Raw genomic sequence first — 17,322 nt, forward strand, 5'->3', positions numbered from 1 at the left:
AAAACAGAAAACGCGTTTTTTCCCTTTCCGAAAGAGGCACGCCCGTGCCTCTCGCGAAAGCACAACCGTGCCTCTGGCGGAAGCAAAACCGTGCCTCTCGCGAAAGAAAAAAAATAGAAAACGCGTTTTTTCCGTTTCTGAAAGAGGCACGCCCGTGCCTCTCGCGAAAGCACAACCATGCCTCTGTCGGAAGCAACACAGTGCCTCTCGCGAAAAAAAATGCATTTTTGCGCAAAAAAATATTTTTTTCAAAAAAAAAATTTGCTCGAAAAGCTAGGGAAGACCGGTAGAAAACCAAAAGGTCAAAAAAAACCAAAAAAAAACTTTTAAAAAGCCAAAAACGCGTACGTAAAAATAAAAAAACAAAATCTGGAGGGAGCGTCCAGAGCGCGACACGTGACGAATGGCTGTGAGCGCGCCAAGTGGCGCTGATCGTTGCGAGGCTCCCGAAGGAGCGCTCGTTAATTAGTTGCTCCCGACCGAGGCTGAGGTGAGTTTGAGCTGTAGCTGGGCCAAGAGAGGGAAGGGGCATATAGCAAACAGGCGTTGCGTCACACGCATGGTCCCTACTGGGTCAGCCCATTGTAGGCATGAAGCACTGTAGCAAACCCATGCTCTGTTACAAAAAGACGACGCTCTGTTGCAAAAAAAGACGCTAATAAGTTCTGAACGTTTGAGATTTGACCACGAAAAATCAAATGTATTTTGTGACAATTTATATTTATTGATCATGACAAGTTTAGTTTGTAAGCATGGCAAATGCGCTCTTAGTTTGTTTCTTGCCAGGAAAGTTTCACGCTTGCCAACTAAAGTTCTCACCCATGTGTCAACTAAAATTGCCATAAAAAGGTTCGATTTGCCAAGCTGAACATTGTAGAAACTCAATCCATTGTACCAACTGTTTTTTGTCGAATTTTTAAATCACAAACTTTTTTGAAAACATGATTTTTTTATATAAATTGAATATTCTTTTCAAATCAAGTATTCCATCTGATCTATATTAATTGACGCATACTTAGTTCAACTTTAGTACAAAGTTGTATTAAGTGTACGTCAATTAATATGGATCGGGAAGAGTAGTACAATTTTTTTTAAATGCGAACAGTTATAGACCGCGATTTTCGTTCAAATTCCCGATCAATTTCGAAAATAAGAACAATATTTGAAATTCTGAATAATATTTAAGAAATGTGAACATTTTTTTTAATTCTCAAACATTTTTCAAAAACATCAGTATGTTTTGAATTTATAAACAAATTTTCAAATTCCAAATAATTATTGAAAACATGGACATTTTTTGCAAACATTTATCGAAAGCGTGGACATTTTCTAAATTTGTAAACAAATTTTGCAATTCCGAGCTATATTTAAAAACATAACATTTTTGAAATTACCGGAATATTTTTAAGTTCCTGTACATTTCTAAAACTTCTAATTTTTTTCAGAAAGGGAACTTTTTGAAAGAATAAAAAATAACAAAAAACAAACCAATGAAAAATGGTAAAAGACCTGAACCGGTCAGGAACCATCTAGAAGGCCGCCTAAACCGGTGGTTGTGTACACTGTTACCGATAAATGGGCTAGCCCATTAAGGCGTCGTTCGCTCGCTCGGATGTGCGTTTGGCCGACTATTTGTCGCCAAAACCGATCGTTGTCTAGGCTACTATAGTTAGAGCATCTCTAGCAGACCCCTTATATCGCGCCGACCCGCAAAATAACCATCAGTTCACGGGTTTGGACGAAAAACGTGGCCCAAACAGACACCGTAAACGTGTCCGACCTTTCAAATTTTCAGAGGGGCGCGGTAAATTGCCCCCTTTGACCCGCGAAAACTTAGTCCCCCTTTCTCCCATGCCCCGTCGGTGCCCTGTATCTCGCGAAAGTGGTTGGAGGAAGGGACATTTCGGCGCACGCGTTCCCCACCCCATCACGCAGCCACCCGGCACCGTCGCCGCCCGCCCGCCGTCTGTGATTCCGGCAACTTTCGCTGATGGAATCGTGCCATCGAGCCGCACTAGACCTGGATCCACCGCGTCGCTTCGTCGGCGCCCTTGATCCCCGAGCCGAGCTGCCCCTGGGTCACTGCTGCCCCTGGGTCACCGCCGCCTCGGATCGACTGCTACCGAGTTGCCACCCACCCCGAATTCACCGAGCCGCCCCGGAACGACCGCCGCCGGTGAGCCCCTTTTCTAGTTCCCCCCAGATTTATAGATGAGTTTACATTCATGCGAGCTCGGGTGTGATTTTATAGATGGATTTGAGCCCTCGTGAGGAATTTTGGCTCGAGGATTCGTCCTCGTCCGACGACTCAGACGTAGAGTCGATGCTCGAGCGCCATCGGCAGCCAATGGTGGTGGCGGTCCTAGCCGTGAAGGAGCTCGGGGTTTGGAGCTACAAGAGATGGGCCTTGACCGTCGGCCATCTTTGCATCCCTCGAAACTGCCATATCGGGAACATGATGTTGATGCAGGACTATTCCACGAAGAATCCTACATATCCGCCGCACCTCTTCCGGAGAAGGTATCGAATGCGCCAATCCCTCTTCGTGAAAGTAGTGCAAGCTTGCGAGGCCAATTCTCGGTTTTTTACTCAAAGGAGAAATGCCGCGGGCTTGTTAGGTTTTAGCGCATGTCAAAAAATATCGCCAGCTATGCGGGTGATTGCATATGGCATTCCAGCCGACTATGCCGAAAAATATCTTGGCACTGGCGAAGATACTATAATTGAGCCAGTGCGTACGTTCACCAAAGTGATCATCCGCGTCTTTGGTCCTGTCTACGTCGTGCACCCAACAAGGAAGACACAAAAAAGTTGATGGTGGCAAATGAGAAGCGAGGTTGGCTCAACATGCTGGGAAGCATTAATTGCATACATTGGACTTGGAAAAACTGCCTGAAGGCATGGCACAAGTAGTATTGTGGTAAGTCTCGTGATGCAACAATTATGCTAGAGGCCGTAACATCCGAGAATTTATGGATTTGGCATTGCTTTTTTGGTATGCCATATGCCAGGTACTCTCAATGATATCAGCACCGGTCTCATTTGTTTGCTAGACTTGTTAGTGATGATGCTCCTACTTGCAACTACATGGTGAATGTGCATGAGTATACAAATGGGTACTATCTTGCAGATGGTATTTAACCTTCTTAGTGTACATTTGTCAAGTCCATCAAAAAACCCAAAATTAGAAAGCATACAAAGGTACAAGAGGCTGCCCATATAGATATTGAAAGAGCCTTTGAGGTTTTGCAATCTAGGTTTGCCATTGTTCATGGTCCTGCTCATTTTTGGGACAAGCAACCCCCGAACAACATCATGACATGACATGTTACGTGATTCTTCACACCATGACCATTGAAGATGAGAGGGACATGAACTTGAAGTTCTTTGACAATGTTGGTAGCTGTGTGAAGCCAGCTAGAGACCCTGACCGCATACAAGCATTTCTTCAGACGTACCGGCAGATTGCAGATGCAAACACCGCTTCAGGAGGATCTCATTGAGCACCACTGACACAGGCATGAGCGGTAAAACCTGCAATTTTTACATTCATTTCATTTTATTCATGTTTGATTTGTATCATTTTATCATAGTTCTATTCGGGACATTTCTTGTATTAAATTATTAGTTTAATTTGGTGATTTGAATAATTATTCTAATTTGTATGATTGTTATATTTTATTATTCACATTTTATCTTATATTAAATTTATAATTATGTGTAATATGTGACATATGTGTCAAATTCAGAAAAACCACGTGTTTTGCGGGCTGCAGGCGAACATACCCCGCATAGTGGAACTGTAAAACTGTAAAAGAGAATATTCGTAAAATATTCTCTTTTATAGTTCCGTTATGCAAGTTTTGTTCGACCGAAACCCACGCCAGCCTGCAAAACACATTTTCAACGAATTATAAACGTATTATAAGAATCCGCGATATAAGGGGTCTGCTAAAGATGTTCTTAGAAGGTAGGGATCGAATAGAACTGAACCGGCTTGGTGTTCATCCCCTCGTGTTCGTACGAGACGAGAGTATAGTAGTATCTCTTGCTGCTCTAACCCAGATTCTGTGCTCTTTTCAGTCTTCTTTGCAGTCCAAGCACTACAAGTTACCAGCGACACCTGTCAGGTAAAAAACCCAAAGCCGAAGTCCTGTCAGGTTTTTGGCCTAGCGATATCGAAACCCTGACAAAGTGCCTGGCCATATCGAATTACCGACCACGGTCAAGCCACAGCGACAGCACACCGCATTTTCACCACCTGCTCCCACCTATCGACTATGGCCAAACTATATTTCTAGGGAAATGTTAATGCCCACACGCGTAGACGTTTGCATCTCGCTCACACGAGTGGATCCGCGTTCGTTTGTGAGCGCACGAATCTTGGCATGTTTCTAATGCCACATAGGACCGGTCTGGTGTGTGGGTATTCACCCGGTCGCTCACACGGCTGTTTCATCACACGGGAGGGGTTGGTGTGTGGGCGTTCAGCAGTTCGCCCACACGCCACTTTCCACGCACCCACAAGGGCTAGTGTGTGGGCATTTAACATCTCGCCCACACGCCCGCCTCCTCTCCCACACCCAAGCTGCTAGTTGTCATGTGTTTTGCAGTGTACATGACAACTGTCCTAGTTTGCTTTTATAAGCAGGTGGCAACTCTCTTTTTACCCGAGTTGCCATGTGTTTTGCAGGGGTACACGACAACTGCCTAGTGTGCACGTAAGCAGATAGCAACTCTCTTTTACCGAGTTGCTATGTGTTTTTGCATGATACATGGCAACTGCCCTAGCGTGCACGTAAGCAGATGACAACTCTTCCTTTTTACATGGCAATTGCCCTAGCATGCTTGTGAGCACATGACAACTCTCTCAACTGCCTAGTGTTAGTATGTGGCAACTCTTAAAGTTTTGACATCATGTCAACTACAGTAGACCAGACCATACATGGCAACTGCAGTTGAGCAACCATGGCAATTGCAGTTGTCCGACGTGGCAACCGTAGTTCAGCGACATGGCAACTGCAGTTAAACGAACATGGACGAGGGTCTGGACCATGGCAACTGCGGGCGCGCGGTGACTATCACGCGTGGCGTGCGGGACCACGAGGTACGAGGCCTGACATACGGGGCATGTGGACGTTATCTATTTCGCCCATACGCACGCGTGTGAGAGGGATCGAGAGGGGAAAAAAGAGGTGTGTGGGCATTACTTGTTTTGCCCACACGTAGGTGTGTGGGCTGTTCCTCTTATACACCATACAAAATATATGGGCAGACTCCCTAACGCCCACACGTGTGGCATTTATCGGTGTCCTATTTCTACTACCTCCATTACGGTTTATTAGTCCCCTTTGTATTTTGTGCCAAAGTTTGATCTTAAAATTAACTAAATAATGTTAATGCATGTCATAAAAAATAATATAATAGAAACTATGTTCAAATATGAATCCAATGATATAATTTTCTGTCACATGCATTAATATTTGTTAGTTAATCTATAGTTAAAATTTGTCACAAAATATAAAGAGGACTTATAAACCAGGACGGAGATAGTATACTGAGATCCCATATGCCCACAGACAAACAAATTATCTAAGGAACGAAATCTTACTAAATTACCAAGAACCAAAGAGACACTGTAGCATTATTTTTGGCAAAGATTCAGTTATGGTAGCCATATATACTTCCTCCAGTCTTTTTTAGTTTGCAAATAAAATTTGTCTGAAATCAAAGTATCTCTACTTTTTCTCACAAAAAAGAAAATCTCTACTTCGACCAAACTTATAGAAAAAAAATGTTAATATTCACATTGCCAAATCAATATTGTTAGATTCATTATAAAATGCAGTTTTATAGTATATATATTTGGTGTTGTAGATGTTTATATTTTTTATATAAATTTGGTCAAACTTTATAAATTTGACTTCACGAGAATCTAATAAGCGGAGTAAAAAAAACAGGAGGGAGTACTGCATCGCACGTTGCAAACATGAAGGAGGGGTAGGGGGCACGGATGGCTGCTCTGCTACCGCTGACGCGTGATACTCTATAAAACTTGTCTGAACCCTGCAGCATTTTTGTGATGTCCATCGGCCATGCTGGCTGCTCACGTGTCATCTACAGTATGACACACCAGCTGTATCGCACGTTGCAAGCATGGTTCCTGCTTCCTGGGCATAACTCGTCCATTAGCCTGCTGCCCGCCTGATTGCAGAAGATACTCAGTACCCGTCAAGGAAGCTAGTAGGTCTATTGCTGCAGCGCGCAGGCTTCCTTGTCGAAATGCGACAGCCTCCCTCCCTCACCAGTTACCACCTCCGTGCCTCCCAAATCATCGCCTCTGACGAGTTTGCCGGGCGAAACTGTCCAGCGCCCTCGGCGGGCGCAGCGGCGCCATCGACGCCCGCACCGGAAAGACACCCTGTAGCAAATCTTTTACTGCATATTTGACAAGGATTGAATCATTTAATTCCGTATGTGTACTCTATCCGTTCGGCAACGTAGGGTACTCTTTTCTTTTTGAACATCAGTGCAGACACAAGCGCTCATATACACGCCCATACACTCGCCCCTATGAACGCACACACGTATATCCTATTCCCCTATGAGCATCTTCGAAAGACTGTGCCGGCATATCATCTTGAAAATTTACGAAGTCACCGTAGGCACCTCGTCATCGACGGAAACGTCTCCTCCCACTGAATGCACATCACTAGAAATACTGAAATAAATTCAGAATAATTGCGAGCACCAGGATTTGAACCCTGGTGGGTAGGATACTCCTACTATATTGTTTGACGCAGTTTAAAGGGAGTGCCTGAACATCAGATGCCTGAAAAAGAAAGTGATTTGTGTCATTCACTTTGTTTTCCGCCCGTCACATAAAAAAAATGATTAACGTCATTCACTTTGTTTTCGGTCCGTCACATCGGTATATATGACCAACCTGGACTGCTAAATCTCAATCGACTGAGCTTTAACCAAGTCTAAATCGATTTTGTATTAGTAGGATCTTACATGAAGGTTCGTGCAAAATTTTCTTTCTAGATTTTATTTTTCAGTTCTTACGTGTTATGGCACTTAACTTAAACTTGGGTAAGTCTCATCGACTGAGAACTAGCCACATCTGAACCGGATTCTAGAATCCTGCTATATGTAAGACATTCCATGTAGTACGTTTTTTGTCGGAACATAGCAGATCGAACCATCCTCGAGGTGGATTCAAAGTGCATCCACCACTACGTTGCATGCATCGTGCCAGGATCGGACAGGGAAATCGCCGCACATGTACTAGTTTCATTTCCTCTTTATATAAACTTTGATCGAACATATGGACATATTCAACAAATCTAATACTCCTATCCTACACTATCTTAGAACGGAAGGGGTACTGCATATGCTGTGCAAGTGCCAAGCATCAAGAATCGAGAGGGCTACTAGATGACACATAACTTTGCTACAGCTGCCGCGTGACTTGTCGACTAGCCTGCCCGCTTGATCACTGGTCCTATAGTCAATTGCCGCTGCCCAGGAAGGTTTCCTTGTTAATTGCGAGAGCGTCCCTCCCTCCCTCGCCACCTCTGCGCCTCCCAACTCCTCACTTGACCTCACTCACGACCACGAGTTTCCCTGTTGAAAATGTCCAGCGCCCTCGCCGAACGCAGCGGCGCCATCGACGCCCGCACCGGCTACTGCGCCACCACCAGGTCGTTCGTCAGCCTCCGCCCGCCGCTGCCGCTGCCGCCGGCGGACGTCCCGCTCACATTCCCGGCCTTCGCGCTGTCGCTGCTGCCGTCCCCTCTCCCCGCCCACCCGGCGCTCCTCGACGCCGCCACCGGCGAGGCCGTCTCCTACCCGGCGTTCCTGTCCCAGGTGCGCGCGCTCGTGGGCGCGCTGCGATCGCGCGCGGTCCCGCTCGGCCGCGGCGACGTGGCCTTCGTCCTTGCCCCCGCGCGGCTCGACGTGCCCGTGCTCTACTTCGCGCTCCTCGCCGTCGGCGTCGTCGTGTCCCCGGCCAACCCGTCCCTCACCGCCGGCGAGGTCGCGCGCCTCGTCTCCCTGTCCGGCGCGTCCGTCGCCTTCGCCGTCTCCTCCACCGCCGCCAAGCTCCCCGCCGGCCTCCCCACCATCCTCCTCGACTCCACACACTTCCGCTCCCTCCTGCACAGCGACCAAGGGGAGAACGAGTCGGCGCCGCTTGACACCGGAGCAGTGTGCCAGTCGGCGACAGCGACGATCCAGTACTCCTCCGGCACGACAGGGCGGGTGAAGGCGGCGGCGCTGCCGCACCGGAGCTTCATCGCGCAGGCGGCGGGGTTCCATGCCCGGCACGTGAGGTCGCGGAAGGTCAACGAGAGGACTCTGATGGGTGCTCCCATGTTCCACTCCATGGGTTTCTTCTTCACGCTGAACGGGCTGGCGCAGGGGTTTACCACGGTGGTGATGACGGCCGTGGCCACCCGGGCGGGGTTAAGGGGGATGCTGGAGGCAGCGCAGCGGTGGGAGGTCACGGAGATGACGGCGGCGCCTCCCGTGGTGCTGGGGATAACGAAAGACCGGTGCCGGCTGACGAGTCTGGTGCGGGTGATCTGCGGCGGCGCCCCTCTGCCGACGTCGGTGGCGGAGCAGTTCCGCCGGCGCTTCCCTCACGTGGATCTGTGCATGGTTAGTGTTTCCAAACGTTTATGCTTTTTTTTCCGAAGAAAACGTTTATCCTTTTCATCACTAACAAAAAGCAGTACAAAGTTCAAACCACATGGACATGGTGTATGTGGTAAGCAACCTCAAAACAAACAATTTCAACAAAAAACGCAAAGTTTTAAAAGTGCACACATACAGTCCCATATTTTCCCGTTCTAAAATTATGCGTATGTTGTTTCCTTTGTCTAACATAAATGGGATCCACAAACGCATCATATAAAGAAGAGAGCATTTGGTGCTCACGAAGTTTTCTTTTATAAAAAAATGCAACAGGCTAATCTAGGCCGGGTTGGTCTCGTTTTTTGTGTGTTGTCGTCTGCTGGGTCTTAGAACAATAAAATGGTTGATAAGTTTTGGTGAAATAACCCTGCAAAAAGAAGTAATAATGTCCTAGCCAGTTTCAAGAACCATTAGAAAAATCAGTTTTATTAGAACTCATCTAGATGAGATATAATTTGGTCTCATTCGCGTTTTATATCCATTGGATGTGATTCTATAAGATGCGTGTGTGCTGACGTGGGTTATATTTGTTCTTGTTTTTAAAGTGAATGAGATCAAATTATATTTCATCTAGATGAGTTTTAGGTACTCCCTAGAAAAATAGCTGCGTGCGTAGCATGCTCTGTTTGAATATGTGGGAAATTGGATTCAGAAAATGATATAGAAGTCCAAAGGGGGTCGAAATGATGTGACAAGTCTAGGAAGAAATCTTCATAAGGCCAAATTACATGGATTAATATTCGAAACGTTTCGGCTTTTCATCACTAACGAAAAGTACAAAGTCCAAGAAAATAGTACACATATATACAAGTAAAAGGAAAGTACACATATGTATACAGTTCAAAAAAGTACTCTCTTTATAAAGAACTATGAGAGCATTTAGATCAGTAAAGTAGTGATCTAAACCATCTTATATTTCTTTACAGAAGAACTACAATAATGTTCATTGATACCTTTGTCTAACATAAATGGGATCGACAATCGCATCGTATTAAGAACAAATTTGCAGGCAACAGGTACTGCAAGTCCCCTGGGTCTAGAACAATGAATTGTTTATAAGTTTTGGTGAAGATAATAATATAATGTCCCAGCCAGTTTCGAGAACCATTAAGAAAGTCATTGCATGTTTAGCGTTCTCTGTTTGAATATGAGGCAAATTGGATTCAGAAAATGATGCAGAGGGCCAAACTACGTGAATATGGGGCAAATGGGATCAAAATGATGTGACAAGTCTGGGGAGAAATCTTCACAAGGGCCAAATTATACGGCTAAATATTGATAAGTTTAGGAAGGTTCGCAAAGTAGACGGCTTCCAATCAAGCTGTAGACTTTTTATTTTGGCTTGCCTACATATTGGCAGGCCAACTTTTCTGACACCAAACCAAGCAACCCTTGCGTATTTGTACGACAGTAAATAAGTATCCTACAATTGCGATTGTTTCAACGTTTTTTTTTGGGTCCAAAATTGAGGTAGCCTTCAACTCCAAAACTTGCTACAAATTGATAAGTTTAGGGAGGTTCGCAAAGTAGACGGCTTCCAATCAAGCGGTAGACATTTTTTTTTGGCTTGCCTAAGTATTGGCAGGCCAACTTCTGACACCAAACCAAGCAGCCCTTGGGTATTTGTACGACAGTAAATAAGTATCTTACAATTGCGATTGTTTCAACGTTCTTTTTTGTTGCAATGGCGATTGTTTGAAAGTTATCTTTCTTTTACGGAACAGAAGGTAGTACGACTATTTTCGATCGTGACATCGGTGGACGCTAAGTAAGATACAAAATTGTGATGCTGCTGACCCTAATTGTACTCACTATGCTCCACTTGTATCAGAATATAACTAATGTGACGATTGCTGATGTGGACAAGACAGCCAAAACCAAGACTAATCCACCCGTACAACATCACAAAAAAAGTAAAAAAACTCAGTACGACTTTTTATTTGGAAACAACCTAAACTGAACCCACAAATTGCGTCGAACCGGACAACGACAGAGATAGCTTTTGTTAGCCTAAAAAAGGACATGCATCCATTTCTCCTTGGAGCATTTGTTTCGTCACCTCTTTGTTAGAATTTCTTTCGGAAAACCTTATGTCTTATTTTTTCTTAAAAAAGAGATATATGTATATACATTCTTTTTCTTTTTAATGAGTGTGCTTCAGTTTAGAGAGTGCTTCTACTTCAGTTTTCAAGGTTCAAGCAAGGCCCATTTAGATTTAGGGAGTAGGGACCAGAACGAAAGAAAAATAGAGTAGTTGGCGATCTACGCAACTGAAAATACTTTACCATATAGAGGCATCGAGATTCTAGAAGAACGTTGCAAGTAGTACATGGGGAACACCGTGATGACTGTAGTTTTTAGATTTTGTTTTTGCCAATCACCGTGATGACTGACGAGCAGCGAGCGTACTCCAACGGGACACATCTAGTATGGGATACTCTTTTCGGGTTTATAATTTGGGTACGGATTTTAGGTCTTCAATTGACTAAAATTATATTATTACATTTTTCAGAAATATATATTTAAATTCTTCATCAAATAAAGTTCTTAACAATATACTCCCTCCCTCCCAAAATAAGTGTCTCAAGCTTAATACAGTTTTATACAGAGTTAGTATAAAGTTGTGACACTTATTTTGAGACGGAGGAAGTAATTTTTATGACATATTATACATACTTTATTTGTTACTCTCTCCGTTCGAAAAAATTTGTCCCTCAAATAAACATATCTAGCGTAAATTAAAGATCTAAAAACTAATGCCCGACTTGTAAACCGAACAAAAGTACTAGAAAAGTAATTGTTTTCTGTGGAGATAGAAAAGTAATATAAAATATTAGTAATACTTCCGCAATATTTTTGCTTAACCTTGACCGGCCTCACACTAGTAGTATAAAAGCATTCGCACGCGTATACTCCCTCCATTCCCTTATACAAGGCCACAATGAAAATTACAATTTACATCTATACAAGGCCACAAACTGTAATCGAGGCAAAAATTAATGATGTTTTGTCGTACTACCAACTGTTTTAATACATGCATTCATGTAGTCATAATGACACTGTGCTACTTCCTTCTAATTCCTTCCTTGCATGCATGTGGGCATATTAATGACCTCAGTTAACGAAAAGAAAAGTGGACTTCCAAAGAAGTCATTAAATTTTATCTTGATACCTGTAATTTGAGTTTGTGGCCTTGTATAAGGGAATGGATGGAGTACATAAATTACATAAAACTATGTTATAAGAAAATATGCGGCGATTTCACCAAAAGTGCAGCTTTCATGTTGGGAAGAGAAATGTGCTTAATATTGTAGCACTATTTTGTCTCCAAACTTCTTAAAAGATAAACCGAATTAAATCTCACATCCAACACGTAGGCGATGAGACTTTGAGTTCTGGTTTATCTCAAGCCACCTCTCCGCCAGAGCCTACCACCGCTCAAGCCATGGCTCGTCCACACGGTTTAGTGATTCGTCAGTTCCTTGAAAATATGATTTGGATCAGTCAATTCTGGATGCAGAGCAGCGTCTGGCCCTGAGGCCAAGCCAGGAGCGAGCAGTCTCATGCGAAGGAGAGTTCTAGGTTAGACAAATGCGAGTGGGGAGGGGGCTTTTCGTTTTGACCCCCGATCAGATTAGACATAGCCCGAGCAGGAGACGTGGTCAACCCGGCTGGTGGCGGTGAGACTCAAGAGGGAAATCGCTCGAGGCTGATCCACCGTGGAGATCTCAGAGGTGATCGCCGCCTAGGCACGTCGAGCGTAGGTAGGTCGGGTATGGCTATGGGGCGAGAATTGAGGTCTCAAAATTAGACAATATTGACATGGCAACTTATTTTTTTTCAGTTGAATTTATTTAGGACATCCTTCACAAAAGAAATGTGGCACGAAAGATGAGCATACATCAACAATACTAGTCTAACATGATAAGCTTAAGTAACAACAAGTTGGGGCCATCGGCTTTTTTAAGCTGCTACGACGGGCGAAAGTCGGCCGGAACCATTTTCATTTTCACAAACAAGATCTATATACGACAAATCGGATATAACATGTAGCCCTGGACACACACAAGAAGGTACAGGGAAAGACATATAGAGAGCCGGAAACAAGCTATGACAAGTACCCATAGTTCGCGCCATAGTCAAATTATAATCTAGTTATTTGATTATTTGATTGAAATTCAGTCAAATTGACGTGGGCATTTGGTCATTTATCAAGTTGAAAATGGCAATAGCGGAAACGTCAGTGTTCAATGTTGCCCGAAAAATGTCTGAAACCAAAAAGTCTGGAACCACGGTGTCCACTGTCAGCCTTGGATCCTCCGAACCAAGCACAGAAACGCAGTACGCTACCCAACAGCATTAAACGCATGATTCCATTTCCATCTTCGTTCATGAGGCACATCTATCGTGGTTCGTATGCATGCATGCATGCGTGCAATGTCGCCGCGGGACATGGGAGTACCCAAGTTTACGATTCCTGCCGCGCCATGCATGTTCTCAGTGCCTCTCCTGCAATGATGTTGCTTCAGCAATCCATCGCCGGGGTCGATGCTGGTTGCTGGATCACAAACCATGTGATGGGACTGGGACCGCACAAAATCAACAGCCGACTAGATCATGATCTCGGCCGCTTTTGACCGCAGACTGTTGCGTTACTTGCACATCACTCACTCGCTGCATTTGTCCACGTGCTGCATCGGCAACTACTTGCCAATAATAAGTGGTTTGTCGGATCCGAATCTGGTAGATCTGAATCTCGTTGGATATATTCACGAGTAATGCAGGAGCATGTCAATTGTAAAAAGGAAAAGAAATTGAGATAACAATGCCATCCAATGCTGCCCACATACATCCGGCAAATTCGAACTAATTGGACGAAATTCGTTCAAACCGAATGAATTTCATTGAAGATCCGACATAATTTACATAAAAGGTCGATAAACAAACAAAAACTAAACCCTATTGTAGAAATGCATGCGCTAGCCAATGCAACCAAAAGGCCGATCTGATGAAAGAAACTAGGCAGCACATTATACGTCAACACCTATATCGGACGGTCACCTTGTACGCGTAGCCGTCCTGCCCTGCCGCACCGGCGTCTTCATCAATGCCGTCGTTGTCGTCGTGGTGGTGGTCCCTCCAGCGGCGGAACGACGCCGGATGGCCACGGCAACCTTGTCCGGCAGCTGCCTGCCGCTCGCGAAGGAGCCGCTCCGCCTCCTGATGCGCGTTGCGAAGTGCCGCCGCGACTAGTGCCGACGTGGTCTTCGAGCCCTGGCGGCGGCCTTGCCGCGACCGGCGTTGGCGGAGGAGTCGCTAAGCGACCACTCCTCGCCGATCTTGGCGAGCTCGTCATCAAGGAGGCGGTGCCGCCTGGCGGCTGTCTCCACGATGGTCACAAAGCGGTCGAGCGCCCACGCGGTGGCGAGGTCAGAGTCATTGCGGACCCAGTCTGGTGCCACATCGCTCTTGGCGAACGCGGAGCGGCGACCGACATTGCGCCGGTCGTACCTCGCCTGCTGCCTCGCCGCGCGCTCCGCCTCGGAGACGACGACCCTCGAGCCCAAGGCACATCCGTAACTTCCTCCTCCGAGGTAGCAGAGGGAGCGACCCCGCGCCTTCCTGATCGCGGGCGGCAACTTCTCCTTGACAGCGAGGCGGTGGTGGTGCAGCAAGGACACCAGCTCCTTCTTGTCCTAGCATCCGATCAGGACGCCGTAGTGGTGGTGCAGGGGCGAGGCCGGCTCCTCCTTGAAGACTGTGACACCTCCTTGATGCGCGCCGACAATGGTGGTGATGGGCCCATGTAACGAAGCGACTGCTCCGTCATTATCTTTATCTGACACACGAAATCTCCGTCCGTAAGACTGGCCTCCTTGAAGAGTCGGGGCTGCTGCTGCGTGGCGCCTGGTCCTCGTCGTCACTGGAGGAGATGACGATCTCCTCCTTGGCGGAGGAGCCGACCGCCGTGGATGACGAAGGGCCCGGAGAGCGACGACGGCTGCGCCAGAACCATCGGAGGAAGAGCTTCCGCCGATGCCGCCTGCCGGAAGCACCATGACTTCAGCATCCCCTCTGGGATCGGACAAGATGAAGGGCTCGGCGAGGTGGGTGACGGGGAGGCGGAGTGCTGCGGTGCTTGGGGAGGGGGATTGCGGCTCTGTGCTTCACCGAAGCATGGCTTATATAGCCGCGGCCATGCCAGGTGAAGGGGCGGTTAGCTCGCTTCAATGTGGCGTAGCAGCCAGAGTTGGTTCCTCGGGAAGCTGCGTCCGCATTGAAGCGGCGGCTGCCGAGAGGTCGCGTCGGTCAGCGGCGCCCTCCGCCCGGTCACATCACGCGACATCAATGCCGGCCGCTCCATGCTCTGGGGCGGCATGAATGCGGCGCGGTAAGCGACACGTGCATTGGAAGAAAAACGCGGGAGGGGCGGATGGGGGGTTTGGGTGGGCCAGTGTGGTCAAAAGCGGGCTTGAGAGCGGTCCGGATGCCCGCAAAGCTCCCCACGTTTGTCTCCGGCTTGCGGCGTCCGAACCGTGCCGTGGACTAATACAGATCGGTGTTGAATGGCTTCCGCGGTCCGGGCAGTAAGGCCCAGACGTATGTGGGAGGTTTGAGGGTGCCGTTGGAGATGCCCTTACAAACATTGAAATCTCTTTCAAGTTGCTATGTTTTTGTTTCGGGAAGTTGCTATGTGTTTGTAGCTGTTCGTAGTTGAAAGGGCCATTTCTGTCGACGGAGATTTTCAATACATTTTCGAAAATCTTGTGGCGTAATTCTTTAATGTTTTTTTTCCTTTCGATATTGATAATTCTGTAATGTGTCAACACCTGTACCCATGTTCTTCTGCATTACGAACATTAAAATCTCTTTCATGTTGCTTATGTGTTTCAAGCTGTTCGTAGTTAAAAGAGTCATTTCTGTCAACGGAAATTTTCAGTGCACATTATAAAATCTAGTGACTTAAATCCGCTTCAGGGATACGGCTCAACGGAGGCTGGAGGCATATCTTTGATGGTCGATCGGGACGAGTGCTCCCGCGTAGGCTCCGCCGGCCGTATCTCCCACAACGTCGAGACGAAGATCGTCGACATCATCACCGGCGAGCCCTTGTCCGTCGGGCGGAAAGGGGAGCTGTGCGTGAGAGGCCCTTCTATCATGACAGGTGAACCCACGAACGCACATCGCTGTCAGTTTTGTTTATTTCGGGCGCGCAGATTGCTGTGATCCAGCGCTGAGATTACCTACTGTTTTTGTTTGTGTGCAGGTTACGTAGGCGACGGTGAGGCGAACGCGGCCGCTTTCGATTCGGAAGGCTGGCTGAAGACCGGCGACCTTTGCTACATTGATCAGGATGGGTTTCTGTTCGTTGTCGATAGGCTCAAGGAGCTTATCAAGTACAAGGCCTATCAGGTCTGCTTTTATCTACGTGTCATTATTGTCATATATAGCAGCATTATTCGCGTGGTTGATGCTTAGCTGGATAAACTGAATAACTGCAGGTCGCGCCTGCAGAGCTGGAGCTTGTCCTGCAATCGCTGCCAGAAATTATTGATGCTGCAGTCATGCCGTAAGTTATTCCCAATAAAATCGAAAATGCTCGTTCATACTCTGATTGAACTTGTTGGTTGAATTCTGCATTGCAATATGTTCTGAACAATAACAAGGCAGATTACAAAACAGGAACATGCTTGAAAAGAAAAACAAATAAACTGCTTATATTATCACAGTACTTGCTTGTATGCAAATAGAGACAAGGGGCTTCGTACCCTTATTAGTTGGAGTGATACTATATGATGAACCGACTTGTTAAGTCTCCGTTGATACTATACCCGTGAGATTTTACATTAAGATCCGTGTAACATTTTCTTTTAGTTTTTTTTTCTCTTTCTTGCATGTTATGTCACTTGACTGAGACTTGGTTAAATCTCAATCAACTGAGAACTAGCATGAACATGTAAACCATGCCAACTCCTACAGTACTGACGGCTTCACTGGATTTGCAGATATCCTCACGACGAGGCGGGAGAGATACCCATGGCGCTTGTGGTGAGGCAGCCCGGGAGCAAAGTCACGGAGGCGCAGGTCATGGAGCATGTGGCGAAGCAGGTGGCGCCGTACAAGAAGGTCCGCAAGGTTCTCTTCATCGACTCCATACCCAGATCGCCGGCCGGGAAGATCTTGAGGAGGCAGTTGTCAGACCATATGCAGCCTTGCCATGTGTCCAGACTGTGATGAACCTTGTGACCATCGGTGAGATGTATGCGCTGCCATGGGCAGAAACAAGACTCAATATCGTCAGGTGTGCATGGTGCTATACAAATAAAATGGATGGTAAATGACGCCCCATCCCATTGTATATGTAGTAGTAGGTCGCAACCGTGATCTGCTCAAAGTAAGTGTTCAAACCATGTAGTGCCGTCTTGAAACATGTCGTAAAGTATTTTATTTTTGAGGAAATTGCACAAATACACAACTTCTGGAGTTAGGGTAACACAAAACCACAACTCCAGAAAACCACAACTTCAGGTCTAATCGGTAACAAAAAACACAAATCTGTTCTGATTAGTCGGTGAAGGAGAATTATGGCATGTGGGTTCAGTCCTAAATGATCAATTGGGA

At 46.3% G+C, this 17,322-nt stretch overlaps 1 protein-coding gene across 1 annotated transcript; it reads left to right on the top strand.

Moving 5' to 3' along the window:
* Positions 1-7,572: 7,572 nt before the first annotated feature.
* LOC123094476 (4-coumarate--CoA ligase-like 7) lies at positions 7,573-17,193 on the top strand. The gene is made up of 5 exons (XM_044516471.1): positions 7,573-8,664; positions 15,679-15,865; positions 15,968-16,113; positions 16,203-16,270; positions 16,707-17,193. Exons 1-5 carry the CDS (start codon positions 7,639-7,641, stop codon positions 16,933-16,935), a joined length of 1,656 nt encoding a protein of 551 aa, XP_044372406.1. The 5' UTR covers positions 7,573-7,638; the 3' UTR covers positions 16,936-17,193.
* Positions 17,194-17,322: the final 129 nt, after the last annotated feature.

This window comes from Triticum aestivum, chromosome 4B, assembly GCF_018294505.1.
Source record: "Triticum aestivum cultivar Chinese Spring chromosome 4B, IWGSC CS RefSeq v2.1, whole genome shotgun sequence".
In the NCBI taxonomy this organism is placed as follows: domain Eukaryota; kingdom Viridiplantae; phylum Streptophyta; class Magnoliopsida; order Poales; family Poaceae; genus Triticum; species Triticum aestivum.